This window comes from Pelmatolapia mariae, linkage group LG18 (assembly GCF_036321145.2).
Source record: "Pelmatolapia mariae isolate MD_Pm_ZW linkage group LG18, Pm_UMD_F_2, whole genome shotgun sequence".
NCBI lineage: Eukaryota > Metazoa > Chordata > Actinopteri > Cichliformes > Cichlidae > Pelmatolapia > Pelmatolapia mariae.
In genome coordinates this window covers 16,502,260-16,529,871 of record NC_086243.1, presented here as the reverse complement: position 1 = coordinate 16,529,871, position 27,612 = coordinate 16,502,260, and the positions used below count along the sequence as shown (strand labels likewise).

Here is a 27,612-nt window from a genome sequence, read left to right as displayed (position 1 = left end):
TCTGATTTGTGTCTCTCCAAACCTCCAGACTCACGCTTTGTCAGTCATATTTGTGTCTCTGAGCTCTGCTGTGGTCCATCTCCTCTCCTCTCCTCTCCTCCTGTGCTGCATCGCTTTGCCTCGTGGCCGCCCGCCGCTGATGATGCTGAAGCTGATGTCATCACCGCCTCCCAGCATCCCTGGCACAGCTGCACCGCCATTTTCCCTGCTTTCAGACTGCCTGACGGACAGACTGACGGCCGGCCGTCGGAGCATCCCGCACCCATCCTCCTGTTTATCCGTGCGGCACCCCGCTCCTCCCTCCACACCACTCCAAGTCTCCCACTCTTTTCTAACTGACGCACCGCTGCTGAAGCTGAGGCACGGCGGATTCTCCATGTATGGGTGCGTGAGGGGAAATGATGCTGTAGGCTAACCAAAGGATAGAGCGAAGGACCAAAATACGAGCTGCAGAGGAGAATCGGAGGAGGCACCAGAGGATCCTGCCGCTGTTTTGAATGGGAAGGGGGATTCACCATTTGCGGCTGTCGAGTCTGAGTTGCTGAGGTAAGACACGGCATGTTTCTTCAGGGCAATAATGGGTGTCACGCCTCGGTGAGGACAGGGTATTTTTGCGTGTTGGTCATTTCGAGGCTTTTGTGCGCTTAAGAGACGCTGCGTCAGGGTGTTTGGGGTATGATTCTGTGTTTAAAAAAAATAAAACTGTCAAAAAAACACAAATCTGCCATCTTACTGAGTGAATTGGACGAGCAAAGGCGCTGATAAAGGCTGGGACTGTCATGTAAGCTGTAATAATGTGTGCTGACCTCCTTTCTGACGCAGTCTGGGATGAATTGGTGTCTGAGCTGTGTATGTTTACGCGGCCTGTCGTCGAGGTGCGGCAGGAACAGCAAGATGGAGGAGACATTATTTACATGGCTTAGGAAATATCCAGGAAATGTCATCGGTTAAAATTCTTCTCATCCTCAAATTTATAACGTATCAATAATGGCTTATTGTTTGGATGTTAAGCAAGATTTGCCCCCTTTTTAATCGACTGAGGCTTGGATGTGACGGTGGATGTGCGGTGTGCTGTCTGGAAGCAATGATACGTTTATAAATGATTGTAAATTAGCTCATTAACTAAGGAAAACATATTGTAGGGGTTAGGAAGAAAAAAAAAATGGAATATCGAGCTTATTTTGGAAGACGCAGTGAGAAGCGCCTCATATTTCAGGGTTGTGCATTATTTTCATTGGTTTGAAGCAGTCAGGCCTTCATCCATGGCGGTGTTGCTGGCAGGGAATAAGCAGCCATTTTACTGTAGAAATGCAGAGACGCTGATGATCATCCTGCCAAATGTTGGCCCAGCCATTTAGTCAGTAGGAACTGGGTGTTTCTGCCTGAAGACAAACTGACTGTGATTCAGGGCCTAAAAATGGAAAATGGTGTCATGTGTATGTCTCAGCTGTTTGTGGCTAAGAAAGCTGCATCACCATTATTAAAAAAACAAAACAAAATGACAAAAAAACAAAAAACAAATCAGAAATATTAAAAGATATGTTAAAAGATGTTTAATTCCTGGATTAAAGTCTATAATATGGAGTCTTAATGATTTATGGTGACATATGTGCTGTCACTGCTAATGAACTCCTCTGTCATTGTCTACCTGTGCAGGTGCCAGGTGCGCACTGGTAGCCACGGGGATCTCCAGCTCTTCTGCTCACTCACACGTAAACCTGCAACATGGCGGGGGCTTCCGTGAAGGTAGCGGTGAGGGTCCGACCCTTCAACTCCAGAGAGATCGGGAAGGAGAGCAAGTGCATCATTCAGATGTCTGGGAACACCACGAGTGAGTATACGAGAGTTCAGCTGGTATCGCCGAGAATTTTCAGTGAAGATTTAGAGTCAGCTTGACTTTAATGTTTGAGAGTTTAATTATGCCTTTCAACTGAGAGAGGTGCTTAAAATGTAGTTATTATGCAAACCTATAAAGTAGATTTACACATTTCAAGGTTAAAAATAATCCTTATTTATCTTACACTAGGTGTCAGTTTATCTGCTTTCTGAAACTACACATTTTAGCTCATTTGCTTTAAAGCCAGACTGTGAGGTCTGAGTCATCATAACCCTAACTCTATGAATATATAATTTGTTTGTCTGTGTGTGTTCTCCCCAGTCTTGGCGATCAAGTAAAAAAAAAAACTGACAGCCATCCAAAACTATTCACATTTGTTCCAGAAGAGTCATTTTTCTTTTCTCCAAAATACAGAATTAGGGTTGGGTGCGCGCTTGACTCATCACCAATGATGATGTAGATCTCGGAGGGTTAAGTCCACCCTCCCTTTTAACCCAGCTTTCTTCTGATTGGCTGCCCCTCGCAAATGAAAGGTTGGAACAGCAAGTGGATAAATTATCTTTGCTAACAGCCTGTGATGACCAAATTTAGACTATCCCCTTTCAATGACATCATACAGAGCCAAGAGTAAAAAAAACTCTCAGCTGTGGTGCTCTTTATTTGAAACTGTATCCACACGAGCATCCAGCCATGTAAGAGTATATGTATGACCAAAAAAATAGGTAAAAGCATTAAAGACCCAATTTACTGAGGATCTAACACTGAATATGTTGACCCAATAGCACTGCTTTAATTGAAGTTTACCTCAATTACTTAATTATTCATTTCATCATTGACATTTTGATTAATTAACTTTTATAGTCCTTTAAAAAAAAAAAAATCAAAGCCCTCAGGTGTAGGTGTAGATATACAGTATGAGGTGGAGACTTAAACCTGTGGTTCACTTAGACTGAAAAGCACCAGAGGAGCACTATGATGTGCATTTAATCATTAAAGAAGAATGCCATCTTAGCTTTTCATTGAGGAATAATAAGTGTGTTTGTTTTTAAGAAAGGCAAGTGGCCTTTTTTGTGGAAAAAAAGACAAATTATTATTAATTGCAGAATATTTACATGTGTTTTGTCTTAAAGATCAGTCGACTGAAAGCTCTATACTGTATAACCACCAACTTTAAGTCAAGTTGTGTAATTTTCCAGGACAAAATATAAACAGAATACTTGGAAAAATGCTGCAATCTCTAAAACAAAAATCCCTTAATATAAGAGATTAAAAAAAGCATTCAGCAATTCTGACTAGTTTGTATGAGGTGTTTATGGAGCATTTTTATTCTGTTTGTGCTTCAGAATAAAAGGCTTTATGTAAATGTAGGCATAATTAATAACAAGAAGAATATTGAATATTCATTTTTAATTGGCCAGTAGGATAAGGCTGTTCTTAGCTTCTTAATTTTACAGTACACTGATTATATAGCACTCTATTTTTAAAACAGACGGAGCATATGACATGTGTTTATGTGAATAATTACAGCAATTCGATTCAGTGATTACGAGGTTGCGTCTGAGGTGCTTCATTGAAAGTCTGAGTTGTGTTTAAAGTGATCCTCTGATGCTGTTTTGGTCTCATTTCTGTGACCCACTTTGAAGCATTTTTAGTGTTTCACCTCGTCTCGCGGGCTGCGTTGTCCTGCGGCGATATAACAGCGGGCAGGGAGGCATGCAGCATTTTGGCAGCTCGAGAAGGAAACAAAAGCTTCAGTCAGGCCTGAAACCCGTCAGTGTGTGTAGGACGTAGCGACAGCCACGGCTCTCTTCTCTCATCATACGAGCTGCATGGACCAACAAGGGCCCGTTGTTCTGGTCGAGTCCAGACCCGAGGTCAGCTGATGTAAGGGTGCAGGAGAGAGCAGGGGTATGTCAGCCTGCTGTGCCTGTTTTTAATGACCTCATTAAAAGCCAGAAGATTCAGGCTTGCATTACTTCAGCTCGGTAACTTCACATGTATCGAGTGCTAAGAGCTTTCTTTCCTCTTAACAGGACTGCTTCACTGACGCTGCTGCTTTATTGAACTCGTCCACAAGGGGTGATGCGGTTTATTTAATTTGCAGCCAGAAGAGCAGCTGCTTCTCCTCAGAAAAGAGAGCTGTGGTGTATAATTACAAAAGCTGCTATTGAGCAGAACTGTAAATCTTATCTGATCCAGAATGTTCTCATTTTTTGTGTTTTTTGGTAAATATAATTCAAAGTGATAGAAAGAATATGCTTACTGGACACTTTATTAGGTACAGGACACTTTACTAGTACCAAGTTGTTGTCAGAACTGCCTTAATGGCCTGTGGCATATATTCAGCAAACTGCTGGAAACATTTCTCAGGAATTTTGGTCCCTGTTGACACGGGCACAAAGTGTGCCAAGAAAATATCCCCCACAACTTTATATCTCCAGCAACCTGAGTCAGGTGTATCCATGCTTTCATGTTGTTGATGTCAAATTCTGACCCTACCATCAGAATGTGACAGCGGATATTGAGACTCATCAGACCAGGAAATGTTTTTCCAACCCTTAATGGTAAAAATTGTCCCATTTTGGTGCGCTCAGTTTTCTGTTAAGCTGACAGATATGGAAACCAGTGCGGTCATCTGCTTTTGCAGCCCATCTGCTTCAAGGTTCCCCATCTAACCTTCCATTCAGAAATGCTCTTCTGCATACCTTGGTTGTGACAAGCTTTTATTTGAGTTACTGTTGCCTTCCTATCAGCTCGAAGCAGTCTGGCCATTTTCCTCTTTGACCCTTGCCATTCACTGAATGTTTTCTGTGTTCTGGGCCATTCTTTGTAAACCTGGGGACGATTGTGTGGGAAAATCCCAGGAGATCAGCAGTTTCTGAAATACTCGCACCAGCCTGTCTACCAACAACCACGCCACATTCAAAGTCACCTAAATAAACTTTCTTCCCAATTCTGATACTCAATTTGAACTGCAGCAGGTCATCTTGTCTACAGACATAAATGTATTGAGTTGCTGCCATGTGATTGAGTGATTAGATATTTGCATTAATGAACAGCTAAACACGTGTTTCTAATAAAATGGCCAGTGAGTATGCATATTAATGTAAAATGAAGGTTTTAAACAAAACTTTTATTTATAATAAGAACTGGATTGTAATTATCCGTGAAATATGCATAAAAAAGACCAGTAAATAATACAAATGATAAGGCAGGACTTGAACTAACTGTGGGGGAAACACACACACACACACACACACACACACACACACACACACACACACACACACACACACACACACACACACACAAACATTAGTATGGATCATTATTGGACACACTGCTCTGGGTGAAAATAATCATAAAAATAAAGAAAAGAAGAAAATCAAAGCAAACCCACGAGCATTTAAACGCAGCATGCATATAGAGTGTGGGTATGCGACAAAATTAACCGGTCACAAAGACTGTGTGATAAAATACTGATATAGATTCATAGCAGATATGAAATTTTTCAGTTTCCTTCTGGCTTACTGTATGTAAACTAAAAAGCCAGATAAGGAAGACCGAATGAAGAACATTCAGCCTATCAAAGCAACTCCCCTTTCGATGCTTCTAACTGATCTGTTTTGATCTTTTTAGCAATCCTGAATCCAAAACAGCCGAAAGAAAACAAGAGCTTCAACTTTGACTTTTCCTACTGGTCACACACCACGGTGAGTCTTACAGCTTTCATCAAAGGAAATACATCTGCATTAGAAAATAGAAGGATCTGCTCTTAAACAAGTCCCCAGTGACTAATCGCTCTAACTTTTCTTTTCTTTCTTTTTTTTTTTGCCTGCAGCACACTGTTTGATATTTAATGTGTGTTAGAATAATGAATATTCATGCTATTAAAAAAATGCTAATTTTCAGTCTCTCTCTCCCCCCCCTTCGTTATCACTCCGCTATCTCCATGTCTGCAGCCTGAGGACGTCAACTATGCATCCCAGATGCAGGTGTACAGAGACATCGGAGAGGAGATGCTGCTCCACGCCTTTGAAGGCTACAATGTGTGTATATTTGCATACGGGCAGACAGGTGCAGGCAAAAGCTACACCATGATGGGCCGACAGGAAAAAGACCAGCAGGGAATCATTCCTCTGGTAAAGCAGGAAGCAGTTTTAAATACAGTTTAATGAAAGGCAATTTTGTGCTGATTTGACTCCAACAAAGCAGTTTGAAGTCCTTAAGTTGTAAAGTGACAGTGGCATTTTGTTTTCTAGCTGTGCGAGGACCTTTTCACCAAGATCAATGACAGCAATAATGACAACAGCATGTCCTACTCAGTGGAGGTGAGTCATGCTAAACTCTGATATACCTTTTGGCAGGCTTTCCTGTTTGCATTTAAAGAACTTTTTTCAGGTAGTTTGGCTGAAACATGTGAAACAGAACCAGGTTATATTGGAATCGTGTTGTTGTATCAGATAGTCAGAAGCAGGGCTGGACTGGGACAAAAAATCGGCCCGGGCATTTTGACTAGAGACCGGCCCACCAGGTATTATAGGTAAAACCATAAAGCCTTTGAATGAAAACAAACGCTGTTGTCACAGTGATGTACACTGTCTTGTTGGTATATATGTATCAATCTAATAAACTTAAATCTACAACCATCCTCCCTATTCTGATATTCTAAACAGTACCCGAAAGTAGACTGCTTGGTCGAGTTTACCTCCTAAACTATCTACAACACATGGTGAAAACCTGAAATTAAGACAGAGAAGACTAGAGGTGAGACATGATCATTACTGATTACTGATGACAGATTTAGATATATTTTCATAAACCATTCATTTGCCACATCAATAAACACCATGGCAGGGCAAAATATTTTTTCTAACATGGCAACCTTTAAAAAGTGAAAGGAGATAGAAAGACAGATGAGAAAGAAAAACTTAATTGACTTTTTGATGGCATTTTACACACAGTACTGGTACAGTATCTAGAAAATGTGGGAAAATGCTGGCATCATAAACAGTACTTAGCTACTTCTGAAGAAATTATGATGGGACCCTAAAAAAATACTATGTACAGTAATGGATTTCTATACATTTTACATCAGATGAAAACGTTTGTTGTAAGATTCAGAGCGATAAACAAACAAGAGAGAAAAGCCGATCAGCTGATCACTGATCAGTTTCATGATTGAAGTAGAAACAGGAAAGGGAGGGGGAGAGAATGAGAGGAGAAGAGGCAGCTATGCAGCAAAGACACAGAATAACTCCAGCTTTGTGTCTTTTTCAATGTAGCTGAAATATGGGAAAAACTGTGTTCCGCGATATTTTCTCTGTATACGAGACGATTCCGTTTTTTACGGGATGGTTGGAAACTCTAATAACTAACCTTATAAATAAGATAAAACAAGTTCAACATCAATAATATCATAGCACGCGCCCAGCAGTATAGAAACGAGTTATTGTAACTGACTGTAAAAAGTCAGCATAACGAAAATAAACTCCACCTAAACTTGGTTTATATCTGACCCAGATAGACTGCAGGTCATAACTTCTTACCTGAAGTTCAGTTCACCGCCTCGGGTCTCTGCTCCTCCTGCCTTTCCGTCATCCACCTGCCAGCGTGTTGCATCTGCTGGCCTCCACCACTTGCTAATGTTACTGAATCTGTAGAAGTGCCGCAATAGCCATCACCAAACAACTGAGTTATTTTTACACATCTCCCTTCATCTGGCCAATCCACCGCCTTTCAGTGTTTATACCGTTACGGAAAAAAACGAAGAAAAAAACCCCATCGGCCCATAAAAACGAAAAATCACCATCGGTATGCCCGATGGCCAGTCCAGCTATGATCAGAAGCTAATTCATTCATTTTTAATCTTTTATTGTTCCGGGAGCAGCAAGTCACTTATTATAACTAATTAATTAGTCATTAAACATCTTTTATGACTGCCTTCTCTTCTCCCTGCAGGTGAGTTACATGGAGATCTACTGTGAGCGTGTGCGTGACCTGCTGAATCCCAAAAACAAAGGAAACCTGCGTGTCAGAGAGCACCCGCTGATGGGACCCTATGTTGAAGATCTATCAAAGCTAGCTGTCACCTCCTACAATGACATCCAGGACCTGATGGATTCTGGAAACAAGGCCAGGTAAAGTGTTAAATTTAAGATCAGTTGTTTAGATTTGATAATTGTTATTTTTAAAAGCCCATGAGCATGTATTTTTGTTTTTTTCAGGACTGTGGCTGCTACCAACATGAACGAGACAAGCAGCCGCTCCCATGCCGTCTTCAACATTATCTTCACTCAGAAGAAACACGACATGGAGACGGACAACACGTCAGAGAAGGTCCGGTGCAAATCACCCACAAACGAAGATTTTATTTTTCCATGCTTCTGACCACAAACAAATCAATAAGGAGAGTTGAGGCAGAAATGATTTTATGACCTTTTATGGCCTGTGTATGCGGTGCTGCTATCTGTTGAATGTGTTTCTGTATTGACTGATAAACCACGCTTTACTGCCAGCTCTCCTTTTCAGCTCTGGGTGGATTGTTTGCTGCGGTGGATATTTAGTCCTTTTCAGAGAGGGTGAATTATTTTGAAAAAAAAAAAAAAATTATTGTCTTCCTAGGTCAGCAAGATCAGTTTGGTTGACTTGGCTGGCAGCGAGAGAGCAGACTCAACTGGAGCTAAAGGAACAAGGCTGAAGGTGAGATGATGTTGCTGTTTCAGTGCTATGCAATGGCAAACAAGTCTTTTCTTGAAGAAGTTGTTCATTTTCATCTAATTTCTCTAAATATTTGTAAAATTTGACAAAATAAGTATTTAATATTCCCTTTCAGGCGGTTTAATGGTTTTACAAATGATTTTGAGTATTTCTTTACAGATTGTAAGGTTAAAATATATTTATTATAATATAAAATAAGTAACACACCAAAAATGTAAACATTGTGGAAGAAAATGATCATGGAAAAGTAAAAAATGAATAAATACACAAGGATAAAGAAGGAAAGTAAAAAACAGATTGAAAAGCTCATTGCCTATATTTTAAAACAGACTCCACAGTTTTCTACAACAAAATAAGAAACATAATTTAAAGTTATAATTTAACTTTACAATGTAAAGTTGTACTCATAAATATGCACTGATTGGTACCTAATTACATCTTTCAACAAATTGATCCATTTTCATAAACTTAGAATTAAAAATACATAGCAGCGGGCGCTGATTTTGGACACGGCCATGTTGCCCCTCCATCTTGAATACAGTGGCTGAGATAGATGTCGCTGTTTCACTTAATTGTGTGTTATGTACGTAACTATAGATTGGCTACATATCTGTTACGCCTTGTAAGTTGCTTTTAATTTAAAGATCACAACTAGCACTTTCAAATTATGTACATGTCATCATCTCAGTATGCCTTTCTCTTTCTTCTCCACTGCATTCTCACCTCCATCGTTTCCGCCTCATCTTCTTCCTCCTCACCTCAAGCCTCAAACTGGCTTGTTCACACTTTGACACTGATAAACAGTTTGATTACATTCTCACATCATATGAGAGTTTATTTGTTAGATGTCCGTGTCCAACAATGTTAGGTCAACTTCAAGTAAAGTTTCACTAATGCCAGCTAACGGAGGCTAATAGAGGCTAACAGAAGCTAATAAAGGCTAACAGAGGCTAATAGCAGCTAACGGCAGTGCTTAATGAGAAAAAAGTTCAGAATATCTGCATAAATCACCTCAATAACAGTGAAAAGTCATCTGCCTTTTTTGCTTTCCCGGACCTGCATCTTGTTTCTTACTCTGAACTCTCTACTCGGATTAGCGGTGGTTCTTTGTGCCCCGTTCTCCATGTGTCCGTAATGGGTTCAGCCGCATTCTTCCCCGACTCAGAAATCCCATCCTGAGCCTCTCCACCCTGCAACAATTTGCCAACTTCAATTGGAGTCTTCTATATACTCATCTCTCAACCTTATCTAGCTAGCTCATGTTATAGCAGCATTTATATAAAAAAATAGTATAAACAATATGTGTCGCTATACACCCAAGCCTGTTGCTATTGTTTAGTGCAGCATTTTACATTGATTTCATTTAGGGGTCAAATTTACTCCATCATTGGTTCCAGGTATAAATGATTGAACGCCCCAATTAATTTCATCTTCTTTTGAGTTACATGACTTTTAAAATGCCAAGAGAGTAAAAAGGACCCCTTTGGTGGTTTTAGTGTTAATTTGAAGTAATATGTCTAAAATGTACTCATGATTAGATGGAAAAATACATGAAATGGCTGATTTCTATTTTGTGTGTGTGTGTTTGCAGGAAGGAGCAAATATCAACAAATCCCTGACCACTCTGGGAAAAGTGATTTCTGCTCTGGCTGAACTGGTATGAACTTTTACACTTTGCTAAAAATCTAAAATCTCCTATTTTGTGTGTTTCAATTACAAATGCTGTTGTTTCTTCTTCTCATCTTAGGACTCTGCACCAAACAAGGTTAGTATACAGCAGCACGCAGGGTATATGGAGCATCTTTTTTTAGGGTAAACTTCAAATATTATTGTGATTCCTTTGTTGATAGAACAAGAAAAAGAAGAAGGTGGAGAGTTTCATTCCCTACAGAGACTCGGTGCTCACATGGCTGCTGAGGGAGAACTTAGGTATGCAAATGCAACCAGAAAAAAAGAGGTTTTAGCATAAGAAAAAGATTTTCTGTGTTAATTAATGAAATATATTTGTGTATCTGTTTTAGGAGGAAACTCTCGCACAGCCATGGTGGCTGCCCTTAGCCCTGCTGATATTAACTATGATGAAACCCTGAGTACCCTCCGGTAAGGAAAATATATTAAAGCTCTGTTTTTCGGATCATTAAATTTGACATTTTTTACTGTAAATGCATTTTAAAGCTAAAGTCACACTGTCATACTGCAGGGTCAAGCAAATGAATAGAAGTGCTGATTAGATTAGATTTTAAACTCTGCATACATCTGCAGAAAAGTGGAGTTCATGTAGCTCTGTCGGGTAAAACCATTAATGGACACTTCACAAACGTATTTTTCTGTTCAACCAGCTGTGAGACACCATCCTCACTTGTATTTCATATTATCTGCTCACTGTTATTCAGTACAGAGAGGCTGAGGAATGATAACTTATTGACCACCTTTTAGGTACGCCGATCGTGCCAAACAGATCCGCTGCAACGCCGTGATCAACGAGGACCCCAACAACCGCCTGGTGCGTGAGCTGAAAGAGGAGGTGGCTCGTCTCAAAGACCTGTTGTATGCACAGGGCCTGGGCGACATCATCGAGAGTGAGTGTCATAGCAGCTCACGCACACGTGACACACACGTGCACAGGAAGTTGCTGCTTAAGAGCTTTTGTGCAGGTTATGTTTTTTCTCTCAGTACATTGAAGACAGAGGATTAACTTGGGATGTGAGCGCCACTCTCACACAGTCTCTTCTCTCCTCTGTCCTATCAGCGTATCGCTGCACTGGTCCTGTCATCACTGGTTTGAAATGTGTGTATAACTGTAGCAAGCCTGCGCTTTGCAGCTAAAAAGAAATGAATCCCGAGCCGACTTTCCTCCTCCACCACACCAGAGACCAAACTAACAATCCTGAGAGAGTGTACATGGAGTCAGACGATGCACTAATTGATTAAAAAAAATAAAATGAACTTTACAGAACAACTAAAATTATCTTTGTAGTTAAATCTTGTTAAAGCTGTAATCCATTGGCTTTTTTTATAAGAAAAAAAATGGCCTCCTTTCTTTTTTCCATTCAGTCAGATTTCCATGGTGTTACATATTTCCTTTACTCCCCAAACCTCGAAATACCTTTAGCCACAAAAGTATGTGACCCCACAGTGATGCTTTGTTTAAGAGATGCCGATAGGAGAACAGCGGAAACTGTCAGATTCAGGGTTGTCTTGAATCTTGCTGTTATTTAACAAGATTAGTGACCATGGAAGAAAGGACTGACTGAGAGGATGCCATTTTAGATTGTGTTTTGCAGTCTGGTCCTCTGTGTGTGGAGCTGCTGCATTCGATGCTGTGAGTCAGGTGCTTAGAGGCCTGCACCGCCGGGATCTTTGCTACAAACGCTGTGCTAAACAACTTAAAAACATCAGTTCTTCTTTCACGAAAATAAAAAAACAACACTCTGTCTTCGGTCCTCATGCATTGTAGTGATTATCTATTATTATTTTTAGTACACTTTGTCCTAACCATGCTTGCTTGCGAGCTTGTTGCGTGTGTTTGTGTGCAGTTCAGTGTCAGAAAAAAAAAATCCCTCTGGTATTTAGCATTCAGTCTCTGACATTGTATGCTGTGTCAGTTTGAGTTGCTCTTTTTTTCTCCGTCTGCGATGGCTTTGGAAAGCAAATACGTCTGCTTCTTTGATCCATTATTTGAGCTTTCTCTTCTTTTTTTGTTACCCTCCCTGTTGTTCCCTTATTTTAATTTTTTTTCCTTTTAAATCCGTATCCCTGCGTGGTCCTCTCAATCCCTGATGTCTTTCCTTGAATACCTCGCGTCTGCTCCTACCTTCCTTCCTTCCTTCCTTGCTTTCTTCCATGCAACGCCTCTCTTTCTGGCAGACCTGTGCGATTACAAGAACTTTGTGAATAATCGCCAGGCTGTCAATCAAAGGGGTGATCTCTCCACAGTGACCCACGCCATGACGGGAATGAGCCCCTCACCCTCGCTCTCAGCCCTATCCAGTCGAGCCGGCTCCATCAGCAACCTCCACGATCGCATCTTTAGCCCGGCCAGTGAGGAAGCCATTGAAAGGCTCAAGGTAGGAAAAAAAAAGGGGATGACGATGCATAAATAGAAAAAGTTCACCGAAGCAAAAATGGATCCGGGTTGTGTGAGTGGGAATGAAGGGAGGAGAGGGGCTTAGGCGTTTGGTGGGAAGACTCCTTGATGAATACGAGAATGAGCAGAGGTAATACTTCCATTTTGAGAGCAGGCTGTTTCTCCATCACCAACAGGAAACCGAGAAAATCATCGCAGAGCTCAATGAGACATGGGAAGAGAAACTGCGCCGTACTGAGGCCATCCGTATGGAGAGGTTTGTCCAAGCTCTTTATCCTGTTTGATACTCCGTGAATGCAAAACCACCTGAAATTATCATTAAATTTAACATTTGAGTGTCTGCCTGGCTTTTCAAGGCAGTGCACCTACAAGTAAAAAATCAATTGTCCATTTTTGATTGGACTTATTTCATGGACATGTTACGGCAGTGAGTATGAGTGTAGTAAATTACACATTTGCCTAATGAGCAAAAGATCTCTGTTTTGATACCAGGAGGCAGTACAGGTTGTTGTGTCGGGAATGCATCTCATGTAAATATCTACCAAATCAAATTGCCTAAATTTCTTTTTTATTATACATTGCGGAATTTTCAGTAGAAATTCACAATGTTTTTGGCCATATGACAACAGCAAAATTAATTATTACACCGTGAGATTGACATCTCTGAAAGCTTTTAGTGAAATTTCCTGTTCATATCTTCTGAGGATGAATTTCTCTCACCGTCAAGTGATCCAAACGTCCTTCCTCACAACTGAAAAATAGTTCCAACATTAAGGCTGTATTGACATCGTTCCTGAAGGGTTATACAAGTCAAATTTGTTTGTATAGCATTATCAAACATAATTCAGATTGTTTTACAGAGGACTACAGACTTGACATGATATGCTTTTACCTAAAGTTCCTACCCAAATTATGGAACTCATTGATTACAAAAACAAAGAAGCACATGAAAAGTGTGAGATTTTATACAGTTTGTATAAGGAACACAAAATGTTATGCATTGCATGGATAGACTGTCAGTTTAATGAAATAAAAAAAATTAGCATTATTGTAAATTTCCATCTGAGTTCATGGATTGACTCCAACTCTGATTAACTCTGTAGAGAGGCACTGTTGGCTGAGATGGGCGTTGCCATGAGAGAAGATGGAGGCACAGTCGGCGTCTTCTCCCCCAAAAAGGTACAGGTCCTCAGTCTGTGCCACGCATCGGCCAAACAACTCCTCAACCTCTTGAACGATCAGACCAAACTCACACAAACACTGAAACATATTTCTCTTTCAGACGCCTCATCTGGTGAACCTCAACGAGGACCCACTGATGTCTGAGTGTCTGCTCTATTACATCAAAGACGGCATCACCAAGTAAAGAGTTCTTTAAGTTCAATTTGACATGAAATCCATCCGGATACTGTGCAGTTTTTAGTAATTTAGATATATTTTTTTAATCTTCCTTCAGGGTTGGCCGTGAAAATGCCAAAACTCGCCAAGACATTGTTCTTAGTGGCCATTTTATCAAGGATGAACACTGCACCTTCAGCAGCACCACTGGCCCTCAGGGAGAAGGTAAAGTCTCTCCCTGTAAACAAATCTGCTATAAAGATCTTTCTTTTCAGTCACACGTACATTTAACGCTTTTCTGCAACAGGATGCGTCATTCTTGAGCCGTGTGAGGGAGCAGAGACTTATGTCAATGGCAAGAGAGTGACCTCCCCCATTGTCCTGAGGTCTGGTAAGTATTAGATTGTCTTTGATTTACTAATAAATTTGGCGAGTCCTGAAATATGTGTCTATTTAAGCAGCGGTGTAATTTTTAATGCTTGAGTCAGATGTTTCAACTTTCATGCTTCCTGCTGCATTTTTAAGGAAATCGCATCATCATGGGCAAAAGCCACGTGTTTCGCTTCAACGACCCCGAGCAGGCTCGTCTGGAGCGGGAGAGGACGCCGTGCGCCGAGACACCCGTGGAGCCCGTCGACTGGGCCTTTGCTCAGCGAGAGCTGTTGGAGAAACAAGGCATTGACATGAAGCAGGAGATGGAGCAGAGGTGGGTGTGGTCACATGAGTTGTTTTAATGATATGAATATATGTTTTGGGAAAGTTCTTTGGTGCTGACGAAAATGAAATGTTGCAGGCTTCAGGAGCTTGAGGATCAGTACCGCAAAGAACGAGAGGAAGCCAGCAACCTGCTGGAACAACAGCGGCTGGTGGGTGCTCGCGAGATCGCCATCGATCATAAAAATGACTAATCAGTTCTAGGTGTAATGTAAATCCGCACCTCCTCTTGGTCTGTACTGCATGTTTTCTTTCAGGACTATGAGAGTAAACTGGAGGCCCTTCAGAAACAGGTGGACTCTCGGTACCTGGAGTCACCTGAGGAAGAGGAGGAGCCTGAAGAGGAAGGTGATACTATCACTTTAATTTTTTTTTTCTTTTAGTTTTGGCATCAGACTTTCATTTTATTCACATCAAGTTCTCGTGTACCCTCCAGTGCCGTGGACGAAGCGTGAGACCGAGCTGGCGCTGTGGGCTTTCAGAAAGTGGCGTTTCTATCAGTTCACGTCCCTCAGGGATCTGCTCTGGGGCAACGCCATCTTCCTCAAAGAGGCCAATGCTATCAGCGTGGAGCTGAAGAAGAAGGTTAGATGTTATTATTGTTGTAAGATATGTGCTTTGGCAGTGCAATGATATTTTTTGTGCTATGTTTCATTGCACATTGTGTTAATTTTCTTGTAAACAAAAAAAAATGCAGGTCGTTGCTCTATGATGTCTGAAAATCTCGATTGCTGGACTCGAATCTTATATTATTTCCCTGACTTTAAATATGTGTCTTGTACTCATTGACACTGACATTACTGTGCATGTTGTTATTATTAGTTATTTATTTTTAACTAATAAAAAAGGCACATGAAGGATTTAGGTCTTTGACAGATGTCATATATCCAGTTAAAGTATTTAGAAAAATACTGCAATTTCTCAGCTGTTCATTTTCTCATTTTCTTTTTGGATTACTCAAATAACTGTGAGCTGCTGTTCTAGTCTAAATTATGATGCAATCTTGTGTTTTCTTCACAGGTGCAGTTCCAGTTTGTCCTCTTGACAGACACTCTCTATTCTCCGCTGCCCCCTGACCTGCTGCCTCCCAGTGAGGCTAAAGAGAGAGAGAGGCGACCGTTCCCTCGGACGATAGTGGCCGTCGAAGTGCAAGATCAAAAGAACGGAGCCACACATTACTGGACTCTGGAAAAACTGAGGTACTCAGAGGTTTTGAGAGTCTGGCTTGAAGCTCGTTTCATGGTCACAATTTAACGTTCATCCCTGTAGAAAACAGTGCAGTTCTTTTAATTCAAAGCACTGGTCAAAGTAGCTGACAGTTGATACACATGTCTCCATGTCAGCACATACTGACCTGTTGTTTTCTCCTGGCCCTTGTAGACAGAGGCTGGACCTGATGAGAGAAATGTATGATCGTGCTGCAGAGCTGCCCAGCAGCGCCGTGGAGGACTGTGACCACGCCCTGACAGGAGGCGACCCCTTCTACGACCGCTTCCCCTGGTTCCGTCTGGTCGGCAGGTCAGTAACATTCACAGATTTAAGTTCTTTTACTGCACAGTGAGGACGCCCACAAACCCATCACCACTTTCCCTCCTCCTCAGGGCTTTTGTGTATCTGAGTAACCTGCTGTATCCGGTCCCTCTGGTACATCGTGTGGCCATTGTAAGCGAGAAAGGAGAGGTGAAAGGCTTCCTTAGAGTGGCAGTGCAGGCCATCTCAGGTACAAATAAAAATTAGCTGTCAGATGCTGCACACATGTCCTCTTGTGCTGTTTTGTGTTTTTGGAAATGCTTGTTAATTATAAGCGTGGTTTGTGCTGTTGTGTCTCTATTTAGCTGATGAGGAGGCGCCTGATTACGGCTCTGGCGTGAGGCAGTCAGGCACCGCCAAGATCTCCTTTGAAGACAAACAGTTTGAGAAGGTACGTCTGGGCTGGTGTTGTGCAGCTGATTCCTTCTTGGCAGATTAAAGTGGAAATTTGGAGCCTGAAAAAAGAAATTCTAGTGATTGTAAAAAGAGGCAAAAGCTGATGATTTTATGTTCTTTTTAGTTTCAGACTGAGTCGTGTCCCGCAAGTCTGTCGCACTCCAACACCTCGCAGGAAGAGCTGCGAATTGTGGAGGGAGAAGGACAAAATGCTGAGACTGGAATCTCTGCAGATGAAGTTAACAACAACACCTGTGCAGGTGAGGGGAGGGTCGACGACAGGGACATGGTGGTCTTACTAGAAATACCTCATGAACGGAAATATATTTCCTAGCTGGCACATCTAATGTCAAAATGTCAATGCGTTTCTGAGTCTCTGCTTCTTCTGTGCCATGCAGCCACACTGGATGCTCCTCCAAGCCCAGTAAAGAGTTTAGGTCTGGGTCTGGATCTTCCTCTGGACCTGTCTCCAGAGAAAGCACTGTCCCACCTCAAGATCGGCAGCACTTTCACCTTCAGAGTTACCGTCTTACAGGCCTCGAGCATCTCTGCAGAGTACGCCGACATCTTCTGCCAGTTCAAGTAAGTTAAAGCAAAGTTCCTGGAGTAACATCGTATACCTGATGGGAATTTCATTTAACAGTTCTCGCTGAATGGCTCTCCTAGTTCTCTCTTTTGTCTTTATGCAATTAGATACAAAGATTTGACAAATTTTACCTTACAGGTCACATGATTTAGAGGTTAAACTCTAATCAAACTTAATGTATTTTCTAATTTACGGATTAAAGTCTTTGTAATTTGAGAAGCTGAAATAATCTGTGCTGTTGTTAGCCAGATGCTTTGGGTGATATAATGTGTAGGAAAAACAAAAAGGCAGGTCAGCTGATGAAATGACCTCACTGTTTTCAGCTTCATCCACCGTCATGACGAAGCTTTCTCTACTGAGCCGCTGAAAAACACCGGCAGAGGGCCGCCCCTGGGCTTCTACCATGTCCAAAATGTAAGCAGCATTAAACGCTTATATTAACAAAGACAACTGATTGCCGTTACTGTTCACTTCCTCTTGTTATTTGACACATTATGTTAGCAGTCCATTTGTACAAACAGCTTTCTCAAGGGTTCATTTGAGTATTTTTCTCTCTGCCTGTGATAGATCACAGTGGAGGTGACCAAGTCCTTCACGGAGTACATCAAGACTCAGCCCATCGTCTTTGAGGTGTTTGGACACTATCAGAAACAGCCGTTCCCTCCACTCTGCAAAGATTTAATCAGGTCAGGAAGAAATCTGACTGGGTGACTTGAGATAATTTGATGGAAAAAAGTTTTTCTCACAGTTTCATGTTGGGGTTTTTTTCAGCCCACTGAGACCTTCCAGGAGGCAGTTCCCTCGGGTAATGCCGTTATCCAAACCAGGTTAGCAATGACATTTCATGATGTATTTTATTATGTATTAACAATAGCCACCACAATCTAACTCCTACACATTAATCTAATTATCAAAAAAAGGGGAAATTAATAAATGAATGAATAAATGAATGAATGAACGAGTGCTCTGCAGGCTCCTCTGATTCTGCCTGTTTCCATTTTAATGAGATAATTATTTAATTCAATCATCTATCAATGATTTCCGTGTGTGCTTGATTTAATATTCTTAGCAATAAATGAATGAATCTGCATCCTCTTCATTCATCCAGTGCCTGCCACCAAGCTCAACACTCTGACTCGCTCCACTGCGGGACCCTGTCACGCCAAATACGATCTCATGGTCTTCTTTGAGATCTGCGAGCTGGAAGCTAACGGAGAGTGAGTCCTGTCTGTTTCTGTTGCTGCTTAAATATGTAAAAGGGAAAGCAAACACATGCATCTCACTTGTTATAATGTTATAATACATGTTTAAAAATGTATTATCCCTCTGCCTCCAGTTATATCCCGGCTGTTGTTGACCACAGAGGTGGGATGCCCTGCCATGGGACGTTCCTTTTACATCAGGTCTGACCGTGTTTACCTCTGCTGTCACAGTGCTGACTAAGTTCTTCATTTTAACCACTGAGATACTAAATCCGCTCCTCATCTTCTTGCGACTCCACAGGGCATTCAGAGAAGGATCAGAGTCACAATTGCTCACGAAACAGGAAATGATATTGAGTGGAAAGAAGTGAAGGAGCTCGTTATTGGTGAGTATGATATATATGGCCACGTTTGTCAGATTTTTGCAGGAAGAGCTCAAAAATCAAAAAAATGACCAGTCTCATTGTCAATGGTTTGCCCGCAGGTCGTATTCGAAACACGCCCGAGGCTGATGAGACCATCATAGACCCCAACATCCTTTCCCTCAACATCCTGACCTCTGGATACGTCTGGCCAAAACATGATGAGAAGTAGGAATTTGTTTTTCTAGTCTTTCTTCAAAGCATTTTTCTCTTTGTTTGCTGAGTTTAAACTGTTGAAAGCTGGAGAGAAAAGTTTATAACTCACCTTATTTCTCTTTGCTAATCGCAGTGTCTCTCTGGGAGTTGATCACAGGTACCATCTTTTTCCATCTTTGTTTCTTAAAAACAACATGGTGCATTTGTTCCTTAAGCTTTTCATGCAATGAAAGACTTTTTTCCACCATAAACTTCACAAAAGAATGATAGATGCTGTTTTTCCTCTCTGTAGAACTTTCTACCGATTCGAGGCCGCATGGGACAGCTCCATGCACAACTCTCTGCTTCTGAACAGAGTCACACCCTATGGGGAGAAGATCTACATCACCCTCTCTACTTATCTAGAGGTGGGAGAGTGTTCGTGCATTGTTCTGCAAAATTTAATTTTTTTTTTTACTTTATTAATGTTTTGTATATTTGGGCTAGATGGAGAACTGTACTCAGCCGACAGTTATCACCAAAGACTTCTGTATGGTGTTTTACTCCCGTGACACAAAGCTGCCGGCATCCCGCTCCATCAGAAACCTCTTCAGCACCGGCTGCCTCCGGCCCTCTGAGAGGTACTGGATTAAGGATTTTAACTAGGGCTGTCAAACATAAGGATGGGGGGCCAGAAATGGCCTGGCCAAGACTCCAATCCGGCCCACTGTACAGCTTTAAAAAAAAAAAAGGATATTTTCTGTGACTTAATGAAAACTTTCTATTTTTTAATAGAAAGTTGGGAGGCTGTGATTGTACACATTTATCATGTAGTTTCACTGGTTTGGCACCATTTCAGATCAAAGTTCTAGGTTGATGCATGCTTCAGAGTTTGAGAGTTTACGACAATCTGCTCTGCTTTCTCTCCTCAGTAACCGTGTCACTGGAGTCTATGAAATCACTCTCTGCCACGTGGCTGACAACGGAAGTCCAGGTGAAGCAGAATTAAAATAAAAATCAATAATAAATGAAAATGACAAAAACGTTTGTTTGTCCTTTGTCGTTCTAAATGCTGGGCACTTCTGTTCCCCTTCGTCAGGCATGCAGCGTCGTCGCAGGCGCGTGCTGGACACCTCGGTGGCTTACGTGAGAGGCGAGGAGAACCTGGCTGGATGGAGGCCCCGCAGTGACAGCCTCATCCTCGACCACCAGTGGGAGCTGGAGAAACTTAGCTTACTGCAGGAGGTCAGTGGAATTATTGGAATTACATTATAGTTTATTTTTACAGTGCTTACATCATAATAGTCTCTTATATCTTAGGTTTTTCTTTGGACATTGGATGCTTTTGCACTCTTTATCAGTCCAGTCCTGGTACCTCATCATTGTGACTGGAGTGGGGTTTTTTTGTTTTGTTTTTTAAGACTCTTAACCCTGAACTATGAATCATTCAAGCATAAAAAGCAACTAACCCAAGTGATAAACCAGCGTTTACATATATTAGACAACTTAGGAAAGAAATAATTATAATATTTATGTCTTTAGGCATTTTGTTACTAGCAGCCTGTAACAGAAGCACATCATTTGTTCCCATCTCTTTAGTTGATAGCAAGAAAAATCCCAAAGATAACATGGTTTCACAGGTATGAAGTTGTATTTTGCATCAATAAGATGAATTCCAGGGGGCCACAGTAAAACTTGGGGTTTTGTGCAGTGTGCCCGTAAAAAAATTTGAGGAAACTGGACATGTGGAGGACAAAAAAAAAAAGAAATGTCAGGCATAAAAACTATCTACAGCAGATGAACAGCGAAAGTCAGAAAGTCATGCCCTTATGAAATATGAAAAAATCCAACAAAACCATTCTTAAGGAAGGGAAATCTTGTAACAGATCTCATAGAGTGATGAATCCAGATTAGACATTTGTGGTTCAAGTTGCCGTCAAAATGTGTGCAGGAGATCAGGAGAGAGGGACAACACTGAGTGTCTACAGCCATCTGTAAAACACAGTGGAGGCTCTGTCAGTGTTTGGTGCTGAATCTCATCCAGTGGTGTTGGAGGTCTTGTTAACTGATGGACTTATGAACTCAGAGAAGCACCATCAGATTTTCATCCACCATGCAATACCATCTGATTGGCAACAGCTTCATCATTCAGCACAGGATAGATCCCAGACCTCAATATTATTGAAGGGGATCATCTTGACAACGGAACAAGAGCCAGCCAACATCCAAAGAAGAGCTTTGAATATCCTTCAAGAAGCCTGGAGAACTATTCCTGAAGATTAGTGAAACGACTGCCTACTTGACATGTGCTAAATAAACTCTTGGACTTTGTCTTTCAAGTGAAATTCTCTTGCTTTCTTCTAAAGGTGGAAAAGACCAGGCACTATTTGCTGCTGAGGGAGAAGCTGGAGGCGACTTTGCATGCTGGACAGGATGCACTCTACAAGAATGGCGACATCATCGACTTTGCAAAGAGTCCCGTCCTCAGCCACAGCCCCAGCAGCAGCCCCGCCCCCGACAGCCCCAACCAGAGGCAGAGGGAGCTGGCTGCTAAGGTGACTGCTGCTCCCCTCATCTCTATTTTACACCTCAGTTTATTAGAGATTTTTTTCTTTCTATTTTTACACACAGCTTCATTCAGCTTCATGCTGTTAAAAAAATAAAATATTTTTCGCTTTCCAGTGTCTGCGTCTGCTGATGCACACCTTCAACAGGGAGTACAGCCAGGTGAGCAGCAGTGCCAGTGAGAGCAAGGTGAGCCCCAGCCTAGGCCCTCTATAACCCAGTCCTTTAGTCCTTCTGAACCTAATGTTTACAGCCTTCACTAAATATTTAAGCCCCGCAGTCCTTATTTCCAGTCACTCCCTCTGCTACATCTGTTCATCATTCTTTCATGTTTTTTTAAACACTTCACTCTTCCTTGTTGCAAAGAATTTCATACTTTTCACTTCTCCTCTGTCTCTATAACCAGATGTAATGTTTAACCTGGCTTAAACATTACTCAGAGATAGTTGCTGGATAAAACATGCCTAATATGACAACCATTTCTTTCAGTACTGACTCAGGTCTACTGATTACTCTTTTACACCATGCATCCCCTCCTACTTTCCTCACCCCTCACTGTCCCTTTTTCTTAGACACTGTGAGGCTTCCACTTACTTAATAACTCTCCTGCATGTCCTCTTTAACATCAGCGAGGGGCTCTTAGACATACCGAGGATTTGTACCACAGTGCTGGTTCTGTAGTACATTGCTAGAAGATGACAAACTGATCAAGCTGTTCTCTGAATGCATGTCTGTGTCGTTTGTGCTTAATTGTTTGCTGGATTGTTTTGTCTGTGTTTGTCTCTCTTCTTGTCTTGCGTGTCCTTGCTGTTGTTCTGGTTTCTGTGTGTGCGTGCGTGCACATGTGTGCGTTTTAGCTTTCTGAGATGTCTGCGTCTCTGATGAGGGAGTCATCCTCTTCTACACTGAGCACGCTCACCCCGTCTTCGACCTGCCCCTCACTGGTGGAGGGACATTATGACATTAGGTGAGGAAAAAACGTCATTTCGCTTTTTGGTGCTTTGTTCAGTGAACAGTAAGTCTCATGTGGGGCCAGGTAGTATCAGTAAAAGCAAAATGCTGTAGTATTTTCTATAATGTGCAGAATTTTTTTTTTCTTTAAAGATTTAGAAACATTCATGTCCTCAGTTTGTTCAGTGTAGGCTCTCAGATTATGAATGGCAGGTGATGAAAACACCACAGAAGACTTTTTTTCTGTTTTTTCAACAGTCACAACATTTAGAATAACTATGCAAAATAATTACTGTACTGTAATAATTAGAATTCAGAAGAAGGTATGTACACACACTGGCCACTTTGTTAGGTACACCTGTTCGACTGCTCTTTAGGTTAAGTTTTTTTCAGGGAGGGGAAATTTTTTGAAGTTCAGCTTTGTAATTCATTCACAACTGTCAGAAAAGTGCACCAAAGCCACCCTGTAGATTTTCATAGGAAGTAACCTGCTTACAGAGATACACCTTGTTGTTTTGTTACACATTGCAAATGTGTTTTAATTCAGAACTAAGAAAAGGGGCCTGAAATGTTTTCTTTTGTGTCTTGACCGTTACTCCCTTTTTGATGCAGTGTGAACATGTTTGCGTTGTCTAGACACACTGATCCCAGTTCTGGAGCATCCACACCGGACCTAGATCCGTACAGCCCCGTGGACAGAAAGAAAGTCCTCAGAGGATGCACCTTTGTTCCCGACATACAGGAGATTCGTGTCAGGTCAGATCCCACTCCATATGTTTAATGCACCACCAGCTGCAATCACATGTTAGGAGATCCTCTGGATTATTTTCCTTAGTATTCAAATCATAGGCCAGTTATTCATTTTGTATTTCTTTCAACATACGCAGCCCTATTGTGTCAAAGAAGGGCTATTTGCACTTCCTGGAGCCTCACACCAGCGGCTGGGTGAGGCGTTTCGTGGTGGTGCGCCGGCCCTATGTGTACCTCTACCGCAGCGAGAGGGACAGCGTCGAGAGAGCCATCATCAACCTGTCATCTGCAAAGGTGGAATACAGTGAAGACAAACAGACGTTACTGCGGGTACGCTTCACTTCAGTCGTGAAACTCACTGCAAAAAAGACATATGACCATTTAACTGATAAATTTGAATGAGGTTTAGTAACCCCGGAGTATTTGCTGTCTTCAGACTCCCAACACGTTTGCTGTGTGCACCGAGCATCGTGGGATTCTGCTGCAGGCAGCCAATGACAAAGAGATGCATGACTGGCTGTATGCTTTTAACCCTCTGTTAGCAGGCACCATCAGGTGAGTGGTGGAGAATCTGTAAAGCATACAAATAGTTTACTATGAGTGAAAAGAGACCCAGAGTTTATATTTTGTCCACCTCCAAACACCCACACAAAGTTTTGACATTTTAATTATTCTGTTTTTTTCAGGAAATGATCAGTTATCCCCTAAAAATGAAACCTATTATTATATTGCTTATTAGATGTATAAAATGCTATTTTTTCCCTTTATTTATCTTTCCTGCCTAACATATTCTTACTCTCCTTCTGTCAGGTCAAAGCTCTCCAGAAGAAAGTCGGTCCAGTCGTACCCATCGGCTCAGCGGATGTGAGAGTTGAAGGGGCCTGGCGAAAAACAGCGAACAAAACAATACAATCTAAAAGCTCAGCTCAACATCCTGCTTAATCGAGCATAGACCATATAGCAGACTTACACATAGAACCATTTAAATATCCCTCTATGTGATGACCGCCCCAGTCCCAAATGTCACTCACTCGCTCATCCACAAAGCCGACAAAAGCATTTTTTGCCGTCACCACCACACTAACCCTGCATGGTGTGCTCCCTTCCGACCTTTAGAAGAATTCCTAAGAAAATCTAACCACCCAAAACCCGTTACATAACTTACCTCTGCTGGGCGCTGGGACTAGTTCAGATTAGTTTTCATGTTTCCTGTAGATGTGTCATCTGTGAGGCTGCCAGTTTCCAGTAAAGACATAAGTCTCAGCTGTGAAGCAGACATTGAACATCAACCATTAACGGCATCAAGTGAGGGGAGGGGTAAAAACATCTTATTGGATGTTTTCTCTGTGTAGGTGTGTTAAGTGCAGCGATGATAGCTCCATATCCATCCTCCATACATATAATGTACATAATAATGTACATTGGCTTGGTGCTCTGCAGCATAGAGTATTTGTTTCACTGAAGAGGTTTCAGATAGGAGAGATTCATCATTGCTGTTGCTCATCATTTTAACCTTGAAGTAGCATGAGGAGGGATCCAAGCTGTTGTTTCTGTGTCTTTTTTTAAGATCTGGTTCTATGAAAACACGAGATTGTTTGCTAGATTAGGACGGCACGATCAGGAGAGATAACACGTGTGCTCGCCTTGTTATTGATATGTGCTTCATCCTTTCTCTATTATTATTTATATTGTTTTTTCTACATAACCCCTTGCAGGTATAACCCTGAAGGAAAATGTTTAATGTTGCTGTTGAAGCTCTCTGCACTGTATTTTATTGTGACAGGACCACTGACAGTTTTGTTGCATGGCACTTTATTGAGTTAATGTCTTGTACCATTTACTCTGTTATTTTAACCAAAGCGTTCTTTTGCTTTTTGTAATCGTTTCACTTACTGTGCATTTGTGTGCAAAGATAGTTTTTTTTTTATTTTATTTTATTTTAGTGGGATTTTAAATGAATAGTTTGACACTTTGGGAAAATACTTTTCATGCTGAGACTGAGATGAGAAGACAAAAAGCGCACTTATGATCCTGAAGCCAGCAGATTTTTTTAGCCTAGCTTGGCAAAAATGTAGGAAACAGAAAGCTTGGCTGTGGCCATTAACAAAAAAGGGAAAATAGCACGTCTGAAGCGAACTAAATAGGACTCGTTTAATGCGTGACTAAATCTTGCATAAAGAGCTGCAAGCATCATGGAGTAAAACGCAAATTAGTGAGCTTTAGAAGTGCTAGTAGGTGATTTTGTTGCTTGAGTTAATCAGTTTTCACACAATAAATCCACAATTCTGGCAAAAAAGGTGAATTTCCCAAAAGGTTACACTATTCTTTTAACCAATGAGTCGCACCAGATTTGATCTAATTGGGAGGACAACTGTACTGTGTGTGGTTGTCATTTTTATTTTTATGGATCAGCAGAGTTGCTCCGTTCGATAAGCTGACTTGTGAAGACTCCTCTTGTAGCTCAATAGAAAGGACAAAGTTATAATCGACCGTGGACCTTCAGTCTTTTTAGGGCGGTTGCTTCAAGTGGACGAGAGCGTTGTCCTAGCACCAGATAGTGCCTCCCTTTCTTCACCTCTCTTTTCTTTCCCTCCTTGATCCTTGTCTTTAGCATTAATGCTAAATAAAGTTACTCACATGCATTCATGATTAGCTTTTATGTAAAGTTATAGTAAATGCTATTAATCTTTGTTTTTTTAATTTTCATTATGTATATCAATGTTTTAGAGAGTGAATATTATCAATGATCCTCTATAGCATATAGTTATTGCCTGTAACAGACTGTAAATGTTGCCTTTGACAGCAGTCTCCCTGCCAGCTTTTGTACCGTAGCTGCTCGGTATTTGACAGCCTGACGCTTGTGTCGGACATCGGTAAAGCATGACTAACTTGATGTTGTCATGACAAGGAATGGTTTGTAGGTCTTTAAAAAAATCTATCGATAATGTTGCTTTGAAATCTAAAACATCTTTATCTTGTTATGCAAGAGTGACAACATTGGGTCAAATTTACCGAGTAGGCATATAATGCATTCAACACAGGCCTGGTCAGCCAGCCGGTCTGCCTGTCTCATTTCCATTTAAATGCTAATGATCAGTTTTCTACACTCTGTAAGCAGAATTTAGGACTTTGTGTGCCACAGGCCAGCCAACTTGTTGAGCAACACAGCCAAAATCATGTACAAGTTTGTGGAAAATCTGACTAGTTAAATTTAGCATTTTATTACAGTTTTATTATGGGTTGTTTTTTTTTTGCCACTTTGGGTTTTTTATGTTACTTTGTCTGTAAGCAAAGAGTTAATTGAGTTTATTTATTGTTGAATGTGTTGGGTAGAACATGTCTGCTGGTACAGAAGACAAATGGAAAGTTTTATTTGTAAAATATCAAAGCATAAATTATGTTCTTGAAAATTAATGCACTTACGCACAAAGCATCTTTATTTAATATGATTTTTGTATTAAGCATTTAGAAAATCTAGAGGACTTAAAAAAATATATATATATACGTCAAGGTAGTCGATACACAAACACTGGCACATGGCTTTCAAGGCTTCCAACCCTAACAGTTGAAGAGTGTCAGAAACACTTTGTGAGGTAGTTTTAGTGTGCCTGCCAGTGATTGTTGAACGGTACATGAGTCGATTGTTTTGTTTTTCTTTTCCTTTGGCTGTTTTACCTGTCACAACTCTGGATCAAAGCATGCAGGTCCACTTATCTTCCGCTGTCCCCTCTTTCCTGCCTTACCGCTTGCTAATGACAACAGCTTTCCACTCCTGAAAGTGCTGCTTGTAAAGTATGTCATCCATGATCCCTGTAATGATTTACTGGAAACCTTCCTCTTGGCTCTTGTCTTGTATATAAATGGAGATTTCTCTGTTTGGATCTCATTACACAGATGATATTAACTCTCTTTTACTCTGTATACCATGATGAATAAGAATAATTGACCTGCTGCTTGGTTAAGTGTCACTGCAGAGTACAGAGTGCGGATCAGGAAGCAGTTTCGGACCTCTCGGCTCAGTGTGAGTGAGACGGTCATCCTGGACTGGGTACGTGACCCCAAGTCTGTGCTCTTGCTTGGAGTTGCTTGACAGAAGCAGAAACAGGTCGCAGCCTGTGATAAAGTCTTAAACTCAGTGCTCACGTTTATCTTTTGAGTGTTCTGGAGTTCTTTCTCATGTCTGTGGACACATAACAAAGTTGTCAAAAAAAAGAATCAAGCAAATAAATAAATGTGTTGAAAAACATGTCCACATTTGAATCTTGTGTGTTTAATTGTTACCGTGCACAGTTTAAATCAATAGTTGAGTGTGGAGTTCCCCTGGGATCTATTCTTGGTCCCCTGATGTTGACTCTTGTTGTCCTAGTTGGATATTATTG

At 41.2% G+C, this 27,612-nt stretch overlaps 1 protein-coding gene across 3 annotated transcripts; it reads left to right on the top strand.

Moving 5' to 3' along the window:
* Nucleotides 1-190: 190 nt before the first annotated feature.
* Nucleotides 191-27,479, top strand: kif1ab (kinesin family member 1Ab). Of its 3 annotated transcripts, none has more exons than XM_063462340.2 (48): nt 191-546; nt 1,657-1,831; nt 5,477-5,550; nt 5,800-5,979; nt 6,100-6,168; nt 7,799-7,977; nt 8,065-8,176; nt 8,462-8,539; nt 10,149-10,214; nt 10,305-10,322; nt 10,408-10,486; nt 10,579-10,657; nt 10,994-11,136; nt 12,494-12,624; nt 12,821-12,900; nt 13,748-13,823; nt 13,927-14,006; nt 14,101-14,207; nt 14,290-14,373; nt 14,508-14,688; nt 14,776-14,848; nt 14,954-15,044; nt 15,133-15,281; nt 15,717-15,895; nt 16,077-16,214; nt 16,298-16,416; nt 16,532-16,617; nt 16,747-16,882; nt 17,021-17,204; nt 17,532-17,622; nt 17,776-17,894; nt 17,980-18,035; nt 18,317-18,425; nt 18,545-18,611; nt 18,712-18,796; nt 18,895-19,000; nt 19,122-19,145; nt 19,281-19,395; nt 19,475-19,608; nt 19,900-19,961; nt 20,067-20,212; nt 21,334-21,522; nt 21,650-21,721; nt 22,390-22,499; nt 23,096-23,239; nt 23,371-23,563; nt 23,670-23,788; nt 24,044-27,479. In XM_063462340.2, exons 2-48 carry the CDS (start codon nt 1,726-1,728, stop codon nt 24,099-24,101), a joined length of 5,076 nt encoding a protein of 1,691 aa, XP_063318410.1. In that variant the 5' UTR covers nt 191-546; nt 1,657-1,725; the 3' UTR covers nt 24,102-27,479. The 3 variants fall into 3 exon arrangements, with proteins under 3 accessions (XP_063318410.1, XP_063318408.1, XP_063318409.1); XM_063462338.2 differs by having other exon boundaries at nt 12,425-12,624; XM_063462339.2 differs by having other exon boundaries at nt 193-546; nt 12,425-12,624; nt 23,120-23,239.
* Nucleotides 27,480-27,612: the final 133 nt, after the last annotated feature.

What these genes read in the sequence shown, in the direction of transcription:
- kif1ab (XM_063462338.2), top strand. Translation starts at nt 1,726, where the DNA reads ATGGCGGGGGCTTCCGTGAAGGTAGCGGTGAGGGTCCGACCCTTCAAC. An exon ending in AAGCCATTGAAAGGCTCAAG is followed by an intron (nt 12,625 to 12,820) that starts GTAGGAAAAAAA and finishes CATCACCAACAG; the next exon opens with GAAACCGAGAAAATCATCGC. An exon ending in TGGACTCTGGAAAAACTGAG is followed by an intron (nt 15,896 to 16,076) that starts GTACTCAGAGGT and finishes TGGCCCTTGTAG; the next exon opens with ACAGAGGCTGGACCTGATGA.